The sequence below is a fragment of the Oryctolagus cuniculus genome, chromosome 11 (assembly GCF_964237555.1).
Source record: "Oryctolagus cuniculus chromosome 11, mOryCun1.1, whole genome shotgun sequence".
Taxonomy (NCBI): Eukaryota; Metazoa; Chordata; class Mammalia; order Lagomorpha; family Leporidae; genus Oryctolagus; species Oryctolagus cuniculus.
The window spans coordinates 52,762,213-52,777,377 of NC_091442.1; the positions used below are offsets into that span (position 1 = coordinate 52,762,213).

General features: G+C 52.4%; 1 protein-coding gene across 4 annotated transcripts; it reads left to right on the plus strand.

The window, feature by feature from the left end:
* Positions 1 to 2,044: 2,044 nt before the first annotated feature.
* Positions 2,045 to 13,293, plus strand: DNAJC22 (DnaJ heat shock protein family (Hsp40) member C22). 4 transcript variants are annotated; one of them, XM_070051449.1, is made up of 4 exons: positions 2,048 to 2,210; positions 3,200 to 4,159; positions 5,330 to 5,511; positions 7,558 to 13,293. In XM_070051449.1, the coding sequence occupies exons 2-4, from the start codon at positions 3,320 to 3,322 to the stop codon at positions 7,559 to 7,561; spliced, it is 1,026 nt and encodes a 341-aa protein (XP_069907550.1). In that variant the 5' UTR covers positions 2,048 to 2,210; positions 3,200 to 3,319; the 3' UTR covers positions 7,562 to 13,293. The 4 variants fall into 4 exon arrangements, with proteins under 4 accessions (XP_051701399.1, XP_069907550.1, XP_051701398.1 ...); XM_051845438.2 differs by having other exon boundaries at positions 2,050 to 2,302; XM_070051448.1 differs by lacking the exon at positions 2,048 to 2,210 and adding an exon at positions 2,313 to 2,479.
* The last annotated feature ends 1,872 nt before the right edge of the window (positions 13,294 to 15,165 follow it).

Genomic DNA, 15,165 nt, shown 5'->3' on the forward strand with positions numbered 1-15,165 from the left:
GCGCGCAACAGATGTTTTGCGGGGTTGGAGGGCCAACCAGGTGACCCGGGGATGCCAAGGGCGCGGGGCGACCCAGACCCTCGGGGATCGCTGCAGCACCAGAATAGACCTCCCCTACCCAGTCAGGGAGACTCGGGTAGTAGGAGCAAGAAAGGGGGCTGGGGCGGGCGCGCAAGTTTGGGCAGCCCTGGGCCTCCATTCTGTGAGGCACTGTGCTTGGGAAACAGAGGCAGCCAAGGCTGGGAAGGGCCAAGAAAGATAAAAGAGGGGTCAGCGACCAGGATTCCTGCGTAGGTTTCTGGATTCGGCGGGTCGCCGGGACGCCGGGTGCGGGTACAGGCGTCCCCTCGCCCCCGCCGCGTCTTCCACCAGCCTCTCCCACTTGAGCGCGTCAGGTGCTCCCACCTCCCACCCCCACCCCGCGCTAGTTTATAGAGAACAACAATTTGGGGAAAACAATCCGGGCCGAGTGACGGCCCCGTAATTGTGACAAAGTGAGTGCGGGCGGCTGGAGAGAGCGCAGGGGCGGGCGCGCCGCGGGGCGAGGCGCGCACAGGGGCGCCGCCGCCCCCTCGTTCTCATTCCGCTCACTCGCGTCCCTCTCCCCCACTCGCCTCCTGGCCCCTCGCTTGTTCCTCCATCGCTCTTCCCTTTTCTCTCGGTTACCGCTCTCCTCCGTCCCCCCACTCCGACCCCTCCCCAGGGACTCCCTTTCCTAGCGCTCTCTCTCTCTCTCTCTCTCTCTCCACCGTACTCGGGCCCCTTTCTTTCCCCGCAAGACTTGGCGTGTCCCCCTCCCGGGGTTCTGACTCCAGGACGTCGCGCCCTGAGCTCCCTTCCCGACTGGTGTGTGTGTGGGGGGGGGGGGATCCCGGACCGCAGAGCCACAGCGGCGGCCTCGGGGGTCCCAGTAGGCCCCCGCCCGCGGCTCCCACGCCGCCCCCCCCCCCCCGCCCGGCTCCCGCTCCCGCTCCCGGAGCGAGTGTTTGTCCAGCGGCCGCCGCCACCGCCCGCGCTGTTTGCCTAGCTTAGCGCGTCGCGGCGCAGTGCGGGCCCAATTAAGTCTCATTCATTATTCAGCGCCCAGGTCCGTCCCCGCCCCCAGCCGATGGCTCGGGCGGCTCCCAGCCGCGGCTCCCGGCCGAGGCCGCTCGCTGGACCCCAGGGGTGAGGACTGCAGGGATGAGGACTGCGAGGCAGGGGTTTGGAGGGAAACAGAACCCTCTTGCCTGCCGTAGGGAGGCGACCCCGGCACACCCGCCGGGCCCACCCAGTTCCCCCAGGTCAAGACTGGGAGGCTTCAAGCCTCCTCCATCCCAGGGAAGCGACCCGAGGCACAGGAAGCTGGGTGACTTGGCCAAGGCACGCATCGGATGTCGGGGGCTTGGGAATGGAGGCCTGTGGCACTTCAGCCGCATTCCCGCAGGATCCTCCTCCACCACTACCACCCTCCTCGTGGTCTCCCCCTCGGTGGGCCGCTCCACTCTGTCTTCCACCTGTCAGTCCGTGTCTGCCTCTCGCTCTCAGCGCGGGGTGGAGCAGCCTGAGGACTCCCAGCGTCGAGGCTCAGGCTCGGATCTAGAAAGAGATGACCCTGGTTGAGGCCTGGAGTCCGGGCAGTGAGGCACACATGGGGCGGAGGTCCTCTGCAGCTTGTCCGTCGCTAACTCTGCTTGGAAGAGCTGGTGGAACCTTCCAAAGTGTATGTGCAGCCTGCGGGGAGGGCGGAATCGCCCTCTCATTTGTGGTAAGAAGGGGCAATCAGGGCCTAGTTTTGCATTTTTAGGAGATTTTTTTTTTTTTTTAAGTAGTGGTAGTACAGAGCGGACAGCCGTGGGCTGCAGGGCCTAGCGTGGTGGCAAGGTGAGTCCCGGGACGCGCCCAGCCGCAGACAGTAGCGCCACCTGGCGGCCATAGCGTTGCGGTGCGGGGGCGCGCTCGGCCTGGGAGTGGGCTCCGCGCCAGCCCCCAGCGGGAGCCGGGGCAGCGGTCTCCGCGGTTGGCCGGAGAGCGCGGGCCGCAGGAGCGCCCGGGGCGCGAAGGTGATTCCCGTAGGGGGAGGGCCTCGAGGAAGGGCCTGGCCCGGGCGGCCCGACTTCCGCGATACAGCTGACACAGAAAGACAAAGTCCATTTGGGTGGACGTGGCAGTGGCGTGAGAGGGGCCATTTTGAGTGTGTGGCGCGACGGAGCTGGTGGCGGTGTGGCCAGGTACGGCTGCTCCGCCTGGACTGCGGTCCTGGGCTGGTGGTCCCGGCTGGTGGTCGCAGAGGCGGAGGCTGGCAGGCGCACCTGGGCAGTAGGTATGAGGCTTTGTGTGGAGAAGCCTGCCTGGGGAGGAGGTGGTTGCCGGGGCCCAGGGTGGCTTCCAGAACGTTTGTGTGCAAGCAGTTCAGGCTCTATTTGACATTTGACTTGCGGGGAAACTGCGTGCTCTGGAGAGTTGTGGAGGCTGGAACAAGGCTTAAATCCTGGGCCAGGTATGTCTGAGGCTGCGATGATGGGAACTCACCTGGGGCGGGACCTTTCACACTCTGTTCAGCCCCTCCTCTCCGCCTCCCAGCCCCTCTGAGATTTAAGTTTCTGCCCTTTTATTTATTGAGTTCTCAGTTTGTCAAATGAAAGCATTGATCCTGATTCCATCTGCCTGCCAATGCAGACCTTGGTAGGTGAGACCCGGATTGCATTCCAGGCTTCAGCCTAGCCCAGTCCCAGCCACTGCAGGCTTTCGGGGAGTGAACCAGCAGATAGAAGTGTGCTCGCTCGCTCTCTCTCTCTCTCCCTCAAATAAATGAATGGACAAATTTTAAAAATTTATTTATTTATTCGAAAGAGTTATAGAGAGGCAGAGAGAGAGAGTTTTCCATCTGCTGGTTCACTCCCCAAATGGCCTCAATGGCTGGAGCTGGGCTGATCAGAAGCCAGGAGCTTCTTCTGGGTCTCCCACACGGGTGCAGGGGCCCTAGCACTTGGGCCATCTTCTACTGCTTTCCAGGCCATGGCAGAGAGCTGGATCAGAAGTGGAGCAGCCGGGACTCGAACCGGTGCCCATATGGGATGCTGACACTGCAGGTGGCAGCTTTACCTGCTATGCCACAGTGCTGGCCCCCAGACTGCAGTTTTATTGGCAGGGAAATGGTTACCGAGTTGGAGATGGGATGTAACCTTATGACACCCCCCCCCTTTTTTTTTTATCTCAGAGTCTAAGGATAACTCTGGGCCCACAACGGCCATGATTCTCACAGAACACACCCTGAGATTTCTGCACTCTGAGCAATGTCAGATGCCCCTGGACTTCTGCTGAGACCTTGCCCTGGAAGATGGCCAAGGGGCTCCTGGTGACCTATGCCCTCTGGGCTGTAGGGGGCCCTGCTGGGCTCCACCACCTGTACCTGGGAAGGGACAGCCATGCCCTGCTCTGGATGCTTACCCTGGGGGGCGCTGGGCTGGGCTGGCTCTGGGAGTTCTGGAAGCTTCCAGGCTTTGTAGCTCAGGCCAATAGACCCCAGAACCAGAGGCAGAGCCTAGGACGGGGAATACCCCCCTGGAGTCCTATTCGTTTTGTTGCCCAAATCATAGTGGGCATCTATTTTGGTCTTGTGGCTCTGATTAGCCTTTCTTCCATGGCCAGCTTCTACATCGTGGGTCTCCCACTAGCAGTTGGCTTAGGGGTCTTGCTGGTGGCTGCTGTGGGCGGCCAGACCTCCGACTTTAAGAACACGCTCGGGGCAGCATTCCTGACTTCTCCCGTCTTCTACGGCCGCCCCGTGGCCATCCTGCCCATCAGCGTGGCTGCCAGCATCGCAGCCCAGAAGCACCGTCGCTACAAAGTGTCCAGGAAGTTGGAGCCGCTCAGTGCCCGGCTCTACCGCCTGGGCCTGGCTTACCTGGCTTTCACGGGCCCACTGGCCTACAGCGCTCTCTGCAACACGGCTGCCACCCTCAGCTACGTGGCCGAAGCCCTGGGCTCCCTCCTGAGCTGGTTCAGCTTCTTCCCGCTCCTTGGTCGCCTTGTGGAGTCTGTCCTCCTGCTACCTTACCGCGTCTGGTGGCTGCTGCTGGGGGACCCTGATTTCAGCAGCAGCTCCTTCCAGGACTGGGAGAAGCTCTATGAGTTTGTGCACAGTTTTCAGGATGAGAAGCATCGGCTGGCTTACCAGGTGAGCCCTCCTCCCTCTCCTTCCTGTCTGGGATGGCTGTGGAAGCACTATTTTTTTTTTAAGCTTTATTTATTTGGAAGGCAGAGTTACAGAGAGGCAGAGAAAGAGAGGTCTTCCATCCGCTGGTTCATTCCCCAGATGACTGCAACAGCTGGAGCTGCACCAATCCGAAGCCAGGAGCCTGGAGCTTCTTCCAGGTCTCCACATAGGTACAGGGGCCCAAGCAGTTGGCCATCTTCTACTGCTTTCCCAGGCCATTAACAGGGAGTTAGATTGGAAGTGGAGTAGCCAGCACTCAAACCGGTGCCAATATGGGACGCTGGCTCTGCAGGCAGCAGCTTTACCCACTATACCACAGCACTGGCTCTATTTCATCCAGTCTTGACCTTCAAATAAATGGAATCATGCAGTATGTATTCTGTGGCTGGTGTCTTTTCAATCAACATTATCTGTATGAGATTTTTTCATGTAGTCACATGCTATGGTTTGTTTTCTTTGCAATACAGTGTCTCATTGTGTGATTAGACTACAATTTATTTGCTGTATTGGTAATAAGTGTTTGGGTCATTTCTACAGAAGAGTGCTACTATAAGCATGCTCATACATGTCTCTCTTTTTTTTAAGATTTATTTATTTTACTTGAAAGTCAGCGTTACACACAGAGAGAAGGAGAGGCAGAGAGAGAGAGAGAGAGAGAGAGAGAGAGAGAGAGGTCTTCCATCCACTGGTTCACTCCTCAATTGGCCACAACAGCTCGAGCTGTGCAAATCTGAAGCCAGAAGCCAGGAGCCAGGAGCTTCTTCCAGGTCTTCCATGTGGGTGCAGGGGCCCAAGGACTTGGGCCATCTTCTACTGCTTTCCCAGGCCATAGCAGAGAGCTGGATCGGAAGTGGAGCAGCCGGGACTCAAATCGGTGTCCATATGGGATGCCAGCACTGCAGGTGGCGGCTTTACCTGCTACGCCACAGTGCTGGCCCCCTAAATCATCTTTTTAATGGTACATGTAGTTCTTGCCATGAGACACGATGCTTGTCCATGTCTCCAAAGGCTGAAATTCTAAGCCAAGACCTTCCCTGTGAGCAAGTAGAAGCTGATTCTGGAGATAGCCTGATTTACCAAAGGAGCAGTTTCCCTAACACCTTGTGAAATTATAACTTCTGTTCCCCTAAGGTTTTGGGCCTTTCAGAAGGTATAACAAATGAAGAAATTCATCGGCGTTACCGGGAGCTGGTGAAGCTCTGGCACCCAGACCACAACCGGCACCATACAGAGGAGGCAGAGAGGCGCTTTATGGAAATCCAGGCTGCGTATGAAGTCCTGAGTCAGCCCAGGAGGCCCCGGGGAGCCAGGAGGTGAGAAGAAGTGTCTGAGGAGACTCACTTGCCGGCAGGGCTGGGCAGCTTGTCCCCTGTCCCGCTTACCCATGTGGGGTCTCCCAGCAGCGTTAAAGAAATCATCCATTTGCAGTGCAGACAAGAAAGTCTTTTTTTTTTTTTTTTTTTTTTTTTTTTTGACAGGCAGAGTGGATAGTGAGAGAGAGAAAGGTCTTCCTTTGCCGTTGGTTCACCCTCCAATGGCCGCCACGGCTGGCACGCTGCGGCCTGCGCACCGTGCTGATCCAAAGGCAGGAGCCAGGTGCTTCTCCTGGTCTCCCATGGGGTGCAGGGCCCAAGCACCTGGACCATCCTCCACTGCACTCCCGGGCCACAGCAGAGAGCTGGCCTGGAAGAGGGGCAACTGGGACAGAATCCGGCACCCCAACCGGGACTAGAACCCGGTGTGCTGGCGCCGCTAGGTGGAGGATTAGCCTATTGAGCCGCGGCGCCAGCCAAGAAAGTCTTAAAGGGGTGAGTGAGAAGGATTATGGCGGAAGCTTGTGCTTATGTCCCAGGAATCTGAATTTTTTTTTTAAAAAAGATTTACTTTATTTTATTTGAATGGCAGAGTTACAGAGAGGCGGAGGCAGAGCGAGTGAGAGAGAGAGAGAGAGAGAGAGAGGTCTTCCATCCACTGGTTCGCTCCCCAAATAGCTGCAATGGCCAGAGCTGGGCCAATCCAAAATCAGGAGCCAGGAGTTTCTTCCAGGTCTTCCATGTGGGTGCAGGGGCCCAAGCACTTGGGCCATCTTCTACTGCTTCCCCAGGCCACAGCAGAGAGCTGGATTGGAAGTAGAGTGCCGGGCCGGCGCCGCAGCTCACTAGGCTAATCCTCCGCCTAGCAGCGCCGGCACACCGGGTTCTAGTCCCGGTTGGGGCGCTGGATTCTGTCCCGGTTGCCCCTCTTCCAGGCCAGCTCTCTGCTGTGGCCAGGGAGTGCAGTGGAGGATGGCCCAGGTGCTTGGGCCCTGCACCCCATGGGAGACCAGGAGAAGCACCTGGCTCCTGGCTCCTGCCATCGGATCAGCGCGGTGCGCCGGCCGCAGCACGCTGGCCGCGGCGGCCATTGGAGGGTGAACCAACGGCAAAGGAAGACCCTTCTCTCTGTCTCTCTCTCTCTCACTGTCCACTCTGCCTGTCAAAAAAGAAAAAAAAAAAAAGAAGTAGAGTGCCAGAACTCGAACTGGTGCCCATATGGGATGCCGGCACTGACGGCGGCTTTACCTGCTACGCCACAGTGCCGGCCCCATGACCATTTATTTTTTAAAGATTTATTTATTTATTTATTTTAAAGTCAGAGTTACACAGAGAAGGAGAGAGAGAAAGAGAGAGAGAGAGAGAGAGAGAGAGAGAGAGAGGTCATACATCCTATGGTTCAACCCCCAGATGGCAGCAACAGCTGGAGCTGCGCCGATCCGGAGCCAGGAGCCAGGAGCCTCTTCCAGGTCTCCCACGTGGGTGCAGGGGCCCAAGAACTTGGGCCATCTTCCACTGCTTTCCCAGGCCATAGCAGAGAGCTGGATAAGAAGTGGAGCAACTGGGACTCCAAACAGCGCCCATATGGGATGCCGGCACTGCAGGTGGTGGCTTTACCCACTATGCCACAGCTCTGGCCCCATGGGTTGCAGTTTTGAAATTTCAGAGCCAGCTGCTATACTATGCCGCGTGCACGTGTGCGCCAGCCCCTGTCTTGGAGGAGATCCCCAGTGCTTTACATGGCTGATTGGAAGGGCTGAGTTCTCAGGTCTTCCCAGTCCCTGAGTTCTGGTTCTGAGCCACACTCCCTGCTCCCCGGGCAGCTTGCAATCTGAGGGGGAAATGGCACAGGTGCACTTGCTCACCATCTTCAACTCAGAGCTCTGGATAATGTACCAGGTCACTGGAGAAAGGAGAGCTGAGTTTGTTTAGGGGGGCGTCCTGGAAAGATGGGAGATTTTATATCTCATGTGTCTGTACGAGGACTCAGGGAACCCCTAAGCAACCAGCGGCTTGGGCATCTCAGAGCGCCTTATTTAATTCTAGGTGACGGTCAGGTGTGGAAGAGCCCAGGATGTCTCTGTAGAGGAAGACTGCAGAGGCCAGGACTCGGAGGGTGAAATGATGAACTTTTGCTGCATCTTTCCCATCATTTTTTTGTTTGTTTGTTTTTGGTGTGTGCATCCTTCACTCTTTCCTGGTCATTGACTCTGAGTTATTTTACATATATGTGGATACGTGTTTATGTGTGTGGAAGGTTAAAGAATGCAACCACACTTGGACAGATTTTGTCACAAGCTATTGTCCCTCTCCTTGGCCAATCCAGTTCTTAAAGAGAATCATTTACTATTTTCTGAGCACTGGGCTCATTCATTCCCCTAAAATCATTTGCTACCCCTTGGATGGCTGCCTTCTCCATCTCCCCTCTTCCCTGTAAAGAAGGGCAGGTGAGCACCTGGCCCTCACTGGGTTGCTGGGATAATCACACAGTCCTCCCCCACACACACAAATACACTTGTGTATCTTTTCTCCTGTTCATCTGCCTATTGCCAGTTCGCTCAAGCAAACCTTAAGATACCCCCTTTGCACCATTCATTGGTCAATATTCTCTAAAGATGAAAAAAAATCCAGTAGAGGAATACAATCTTAGATATTTCATTAAAAATAATATTTTAAAATTTACCAATAGATTTACTTATGTCCTGTGAATTTAAGACCAAATTGACTTTAATGCTTCATTTAAGGTTGCTGAAGTTTCTTTAAAAAAAAAAGATTTATTTTATTTATTTGAAAGACAGAGTTACAAAGAGAGAGATAGAGAGAGAGCAAGAGAGAGAGGTCTTCATCCACTAGTTCACTCCCCAAATGGCATCAACAGCTGGAGCTGGGCCAATCCAAAGCCAAAAGCCAGGAGCTTCTTCTGGGTCTCTCACATGGGTACAGGGGTTTGAGCACTTGGGCCGTCTTCCACTGCTTTCCCAGACCATAGCAGAGAGCTGGATCAGAAGTGGAGCAGTCTGGACTCAAACCGGCACCCATATGGGATGTTGGCACTGCAGGCAGTGGCTTTACCCACTATACACAGCACTAACCCCATCACTATTATTTTAAAAAGACGTATTCATTTTGAAAGGCATACTAATACTACTAATAATAATTAGAGAGAAAGAAAGAGAGAGAGAAACATATTACCTTCCATTTGCTGGTTCACTCCCCAAATGGTTGCAACAGCCAGGGCTGGGCCAGGCCAAAGTTAGGAGCCAGGAACTTCATCCCGATCTCCCACGTATGTGACAGGTCCCCAAATACTTGGCCATCATCAGCTGACTTCCCAAGCACATTAGCAGGAGGCTGGATCAGAAGTGGAGTAGTCAGGACTCAAACTGGCACTCTGCTATGGGATGCTGGCATTGCAAGCAATGGCTTAACCCATTGCACCACAATGCCAGCCCCTGTTATTAATTTTTTAAAAATATTATTCATTTAGGGGCTGGCACTGTGGTTTCCAGCTCTCTGCTATGGCCAGGAAAAACAGTAGAAGATGGCCCAAGTCCTTGGGCCCCTACACCTGTGTGGGAGTCCCAGAAGAAGCTCCTGGCTCCTGGCTTCGGATTGGCACAACTCCGTCCATTGCAGCCAATGGGGGAGTGAACCAGTGGATGGAAGACCTCTCTCTCTTTCTGCCTCTTTCTGTCTGTAACTCTGCCTTTCGAATAAATAAATAAATCTTTAAAAATAATAAAAAGAAGTCAATAGGAATGATGGGTTCCTGTGGTGGAGGGGTTACGAGTGATCCCTCTCCTTTTCTATGTGGAATGCCTGTATCCCCAGAGTATCTGGGTTTGAGTCCTGGCTGTAGTTCCAATTCCAGCTTCCTGCCAATGCAGACCCTGAAAGGCAATAAGTTTTTGTTTTGTTTTGTTTTTGTTTTTGTTTTTGTTTTTTGTTTTGTTTTTTACAGGCAGAGTGGACAGTGAGAGAGACAGAGAGAAAGGTCTTCCATTTCTGTTGGTTTACCCCCCAATGGCCGCTGCAGCTGGTGCGCTGCGGCCAGCGCACCGTGCTGATCTGAAGCAAGGAGCCATGTGCTTCTCCTGGTCTCCCATGGGGTGCAGGGCCCAAGGACCTGGGCCATCCTCCACTGCACTCCCGGGCAACAGCAGAGAGCTGGACTGGAAGAGGAGCAACCTGGACAGAATCTGGCACCCCGACCAGGACAAGAACCTGGTGTGCCAGTGCCGCAGGTGGAGGATTAGCCTATTGAGCTGCGGTGCCTGCCAAGGCACCCTAACCCTAACCCTAACCCTAACCCTAACCCTAACCCTAACCCTAACCCTGCCAAGGCACCGCAGCTCCCTGGGAGCATCCCTGGGAGAACCGGTTTGAGTTCTGCTCCTGGCTTTGGATCTGGCCTAGCCCCAAGCATTTGGGGGAGTGAACCAGCAGATGAAGAGCTGTCTCTGTCTCCCTCCCTCTCTGTCTTTCAAATAAATTAAATAAATAAATAGAAAAAGTGTTTAAAAAAAGGGAGAAGGCCATTCTAGGCTCTCATCTCCATAAACATTTGGAAGAGCAGTCATTTGGGGGCTAGAGTGTTGAGAAGGGGCAGAGATTTTTGGGCCATTTGTAATAGCAGAGATTCCCACAATGAGACAATTGCAGGGTTAGATGAATTTCATGAATTCCCTGTCACGATGCAAGTCCACAGGGAGGCTGCTCCCTGACATCCAGACTGTCTGTCTCCCTGTACAGGGGGAGCATATGCTAATGACTTCCTACCTGCTGCAGCATGGGTGGCCAACCAACTCAGCACCCACTGGTCACCTTGGTGTGGATTGCTGTGGGTCTGGGCTGTGGGACTGGGTGACAGGTAAGGATGAGATTAGGAGACATCATCTGATTCACTTGTGCTTGGATTTTTACCCCCTCCTTCTAGACCTGGCTGATGGGCAGGAACCCCCGTTGAGCTCCTACTAGGGCTGGGCCATCCGACCACCTATAGAGGGCGCTGTTTCCATACTGACTACCCACTGGGTAGCCCAGCTAGTTTTTGAAACTTTTTTTTAAAAGATATATTTATTTTGAAAGAGTGACAGAGAGAGAGAGAGAGAGAGAAAGAGAGAGAGAGAGAGAGAGAATCTTCCATCGGCTAATTTCACTCCCCAAATGGCTGTGACTGTCAGCACTGGGCTAGCCTGAAGCCAGGAGCCAGGAGCTTCATCTGGGTCTCCCACCAGGGCAGCAGGGGCCCAAGCACTTGGGCCATCTTCCACTACTTTTCCCTGGCCATTAGCAGGGAGCTGGAGCAGAAGTGGAGGAGCCGGGGCTCGAACCAGTATGCATACTGGATGCTGTGACGCAGGCAGCAGTTTTAGCCACAACACCACAATGCTGGCCCCAAAGTTGGAACTTTTGGAAGGGTTCCCCATCAACCCTGGGATGTTACAGTCCCTGAGTTTTATAGGGATGTTTTCCAAAGGAGCTGACATAATGAAAATCAACTGCAAGTAGAAATTTGGTAAAAAAATTAAAATAAATAAAAAATCTAAGACATTAACAAGTGAGTCTGCCTGATTCACTGCCTCAGTTGGTTTACTGGAATCTGGTGACTTCATTCCTCTCTGACTTACACATAAAAAGTTCAGAGATGCTTTGAGGAGTTGGAAGGGAGTTAAGGAGACTTCTTGCCCAAGCGCTCAAACAAGGCAGGGTCTTGGGAATAGCTTGCCTCCGAGAAGACTACCTGAGCTTTTGCTTGAGTTAATAATCCCCTACCTCCCCTATCTTTTGGATGTCCCTAATTGTAAAGAAGTTATTTTATGGGCAAACATTTTTTTTCTAGACCTGTAAAGAACAAAAACTCTGGGACCAGTACTGTGGTGTAGTAGGTTAAACCTCTGCCTGCAATGCCAGCATCCTGTATGGTCACAGGTTTGAGCCTTGGCTGCTCCACTTCTTTTTTTTTTTCTTTTGACAGGCAGAGTGGACAGTGAGAGAGAGAGAGAGACAGAAAGGTCTGCCTTTTTCCATTGGTTCACCCCCACAGTGGCCACTGAGGCCGGCGCTGCGGCTGGCGCACCGCGCTGATCCGATGGCAGGAGCCAGGTGCTTCTCCTGGTCTCCCATGGGGTGCAGGGCCCAAGCACTTGGGCCATCCTCCACTGCCTTCCTGGGCCACAGCAGAGAGCTGGACTGGAAGAGGAGCAACCGGGACAGAATCCGGCGCCCCGACCAGGACTAGAACCCGGTGTGCTGGCGCCGCAGGTGGAGGATTAGCCTATTGAGCCGCAGCGCCGGCCGGCTGCTCCACTTCTTTTTTTTTTTTTTTTTTTTTTAAATTTTTGACAGAGTGGACAGTGAGAGAGAGAGAGAGACAGAGAAAAAGGTCTTCCTTTGCCGTTGGTTCACCCTCCAATGGCCACCGCGGCCGGCGCATCGCGCTGATCCGAAGGCAGGAGCCAGGTGCTTCTCCTGGTCTCCCATGGGGTGCATGGCCCAAGGACTCGGGCCATCCTCCACTGCACTCCTGGGCCACAGCAGAGAGCTGGCCTGGAAGAGGGGCAACCAGGACAGAATCCGGCACCCTGACTGGGACTAGAACCCGGTGTGCCGGCGCCGCTAGGTGGAGGATTAGCCTATTGAGCTGCGGCGCCGGCACCGGCTGCTCCACTTCTGATCCAGCTCCCTGCTAATGCACCTGGGAAAACAGCGGAAGATGGCCCAAGTGCTTGGACCCCTGACACTCCTTTTGTATGACCCAGATGGTTCTCTGGGCTCCTGGCTTCATGCTGGCCCCACCCCTGTCACTTTGTCTTTCAAAAAAAGAAATAAATCTGAAGAAAAAACAAAACAAAACAGGAAGATGCTGTTTAGGAAGCTCCCATCCCTTATTGGTGTTCCTTGGCTTGAGTCCCGGCTCTACTTCCCATTCCAGTCTCCTGCTGGTGCACGTGCACCCTGGGAGGCAGCAGGTGATGGCTCAAGTATCCTTGCCTGCTACCTGGGAGCTCTGGTTCGAGTTCCGGATCCACGTTTTGGCCCGATCCAGCCCTGGTTGTTGTGGACATTTGGGGAGTGACCCAGCAGATGGAAGATCTTTCTCCAGTTCTCTGTCTTTCAAATTAAATAAATAAATACAATTGCTTTCAACACTGGATCCTGTTGTTCTTATATTTGTAGCTGAGGTTTGTGCTAAAAGGTTTGATTTGTTATCTTCTGTCTGCCCTCTTGTGGACATTGTTTTGGGGGAAAAAATAAAATATTTAACTGCTGGAAGAACTATATAATGATCCACACCCAAACTGAAAACAATTCACCTGCATCTCGATCTTTGTTTTCAGTTATTTGTTCTCATCCATAAACGTGCTTCATTCTATGTGGCTGAAATATATCAAGGATACATTTTTTTCCTCTTCTCTGATAATGATGATGTCTTTATGGAGATATGTAAAAATACTTAAGAATCAGTAGGCAATTTTGTATATTACTCCTACATTATCGTGTATAATTTTTTTTACTGAGATATATCCACATACCAAGAAATTCACCCTCTTAAAGCATACAATTTAGTGTTTGCTTTTTTTTAGCATATTCACAAGGTTGTACACTCATCTCCATTCTCATATTCTAGAAATTTCCACAACCCCCCAAAGAAGCTCCATACCCATTAGCATCCACTCTCCCATCCCTCCCCTCCAGCCCCCTAGAAGCCGCTAAACTATATTCTGTGTCTGTAGGTTTGCCCATTCTGGACATTTCAAATAAATGGAATCATACAGAATATTGCCTCTTGTGTGTGTCTGGCTTCTTTCACTTAGCATAATGTTTTCAAAGTTCACTCATGTTGTAGCATGCTTCATTGGTATATTTCCTTTTTTTAAATAGCACATCATTTTATTTTAATGCTGAACACACTCCTTTTTTTGAGAGAAATTATATATATAACATATATATGTTGTTGTAAAGAAAGCTGCATCAATATCTCCATACCTCTAATTTATCTATTTTCTTGAATTATTTCCTTCAAACAAATCCCCACGGGTAGGATTACTGGGTCAAAGGGTATGAACATTTTTATAGCTCTTGTCAATATTGCTCTTAAATTGTGGTGCCTGGAAATAAATGCAATTCTCAGATGTGTTCAGACAGAACGGGGTACTGTGGGGCTATTAAGTTCTCAAGGTCTGGACGATATATCATCCTTTAAATCAAGCAGCCTACAAATTTATCAGCTTTGGGGGGTTGCTGTGTGAGTGCGGTTCAGGAGCTGAGGGTTGGCTGAGGTCTCGGGCCTTTCTTAGGCACTGTCTTAAAGATGTTTTTGCATCTGCAGACTTGCAGTCTTGAATGAGGTGTGTTTTAGTTTTCTCTCAATGTTAGCACACAGATCCCAACCAGCTGGTGGGAGGAACGTTTCTTGTAGTCCTAGCTGGCAGCTGCAGGTGGTGCTATTAGGCTGTCACAAGGGTGAGCATGTTCCTTTTGAGCCTGGTAGTGACACCTCCTTAGCAGGTTCATCACCTGAGTTCAGTTCCGCCCTTCTGTTGAGAAAGAAAGAGCAACTGGGGAAACTGGATTGGGGTGTTATTCAAGGCCAGCTCCGATGGAGGCCTGATTTCCGGTTGTCCCTGAAGCTTCCTGGGGACCTGGGCCAGTCCCTGTCGTGTTGGAGCTTGGCGTGGACACACCTCTGGTGACAGAGCTGCGCTGTGCGGATCACCCCGGAGAAGATGGTTTTGTTTATTGTTTTATGTTCCCTTTCATCTCTTTCTTTTAGTCACTGCAAGGGATTGAAACTTGCTCAGCTGTCTCACTCATTGGTTGGCTGCTTTTGTGTTTTGCTTTTGCTAAGGTGAATTTTGAAAAATGAAAGTAAAAAATGTAGGTGGGTTCCAGCTGGATGAGATTTCATTTCAACAATGTGCTTCGCTCTTTATTTCTCCTATTTTTCCCAATTCTCTTCTTTCTCGCCATCTCTCATTCATCCTTTCTGTAGTCTGCCTGCACGTTTGCAAACTGTTTTTTAAAATATACCTTATAGGCCGGGTCTCCCACATGAGCGCAGGGGCCCAAGGACTTGGGCCATCTTCTACTGTTTTCCCAGGCCATAGCAGAGAGCTGGATTGGAAGTGGAGCAGCCGGGACTCAAACTGGTTCCCATATGGGATGCTGGAGCTTCAGGTCAGGGCATTAACCTGCTGTGCCACCCCCTCCAACTGTGTTTTAACCACTGCACCAAATGTCCCCCTCCCCTTTATTTGCAAGCTATTATGACCCTCAAGCAAGGACCTGGGACTATTTTGGGTTTAAATCTCGCTGGCAAATTTCAACAGAATATCCCCCTGCCTCTCTTTCCATATCTTTACCCACCAGTCTAAGCTTGGCATCTTTCTCTTTTGAAAATTTTTAAAGGTTTATTTATTTATTTATTTATTTTTGACAGGCAGAGTTAGACAGTGAGAGAGAGACAGAGAGAAGGTCTTCCTTCCATTGATTTACCCCCGAAATGGCCGCTATGGCCGGCACGCTGCACCGATCCAAAGCCAGGAGCCAGGTGCTTCCTCCTGGTCTCCCATGCGGGTGCAGGGCCCAAGGACCTGGGCCATCCTCCACTGCCTTCCCGGGCCACAGCAGAGAGCTGGCCTGGAAGAGGAG

Coding starts and splice junctions, on each gene's coding strand:
- DNAJC22 (XM_051845439.2), top strand. CDS start 3,320: ATGGCCAAGGGGCTCCTGGTGACCTATGCCCTCTGGGCTGTAGGGGGC. Junction 4,160..5,329: donor AGCATCGGCTGGCTTACCAG/GTGAGCCCTCCT, acceptor TGTTCCCCTAAG/GTTTTGGGCCTTTCAGAAGG.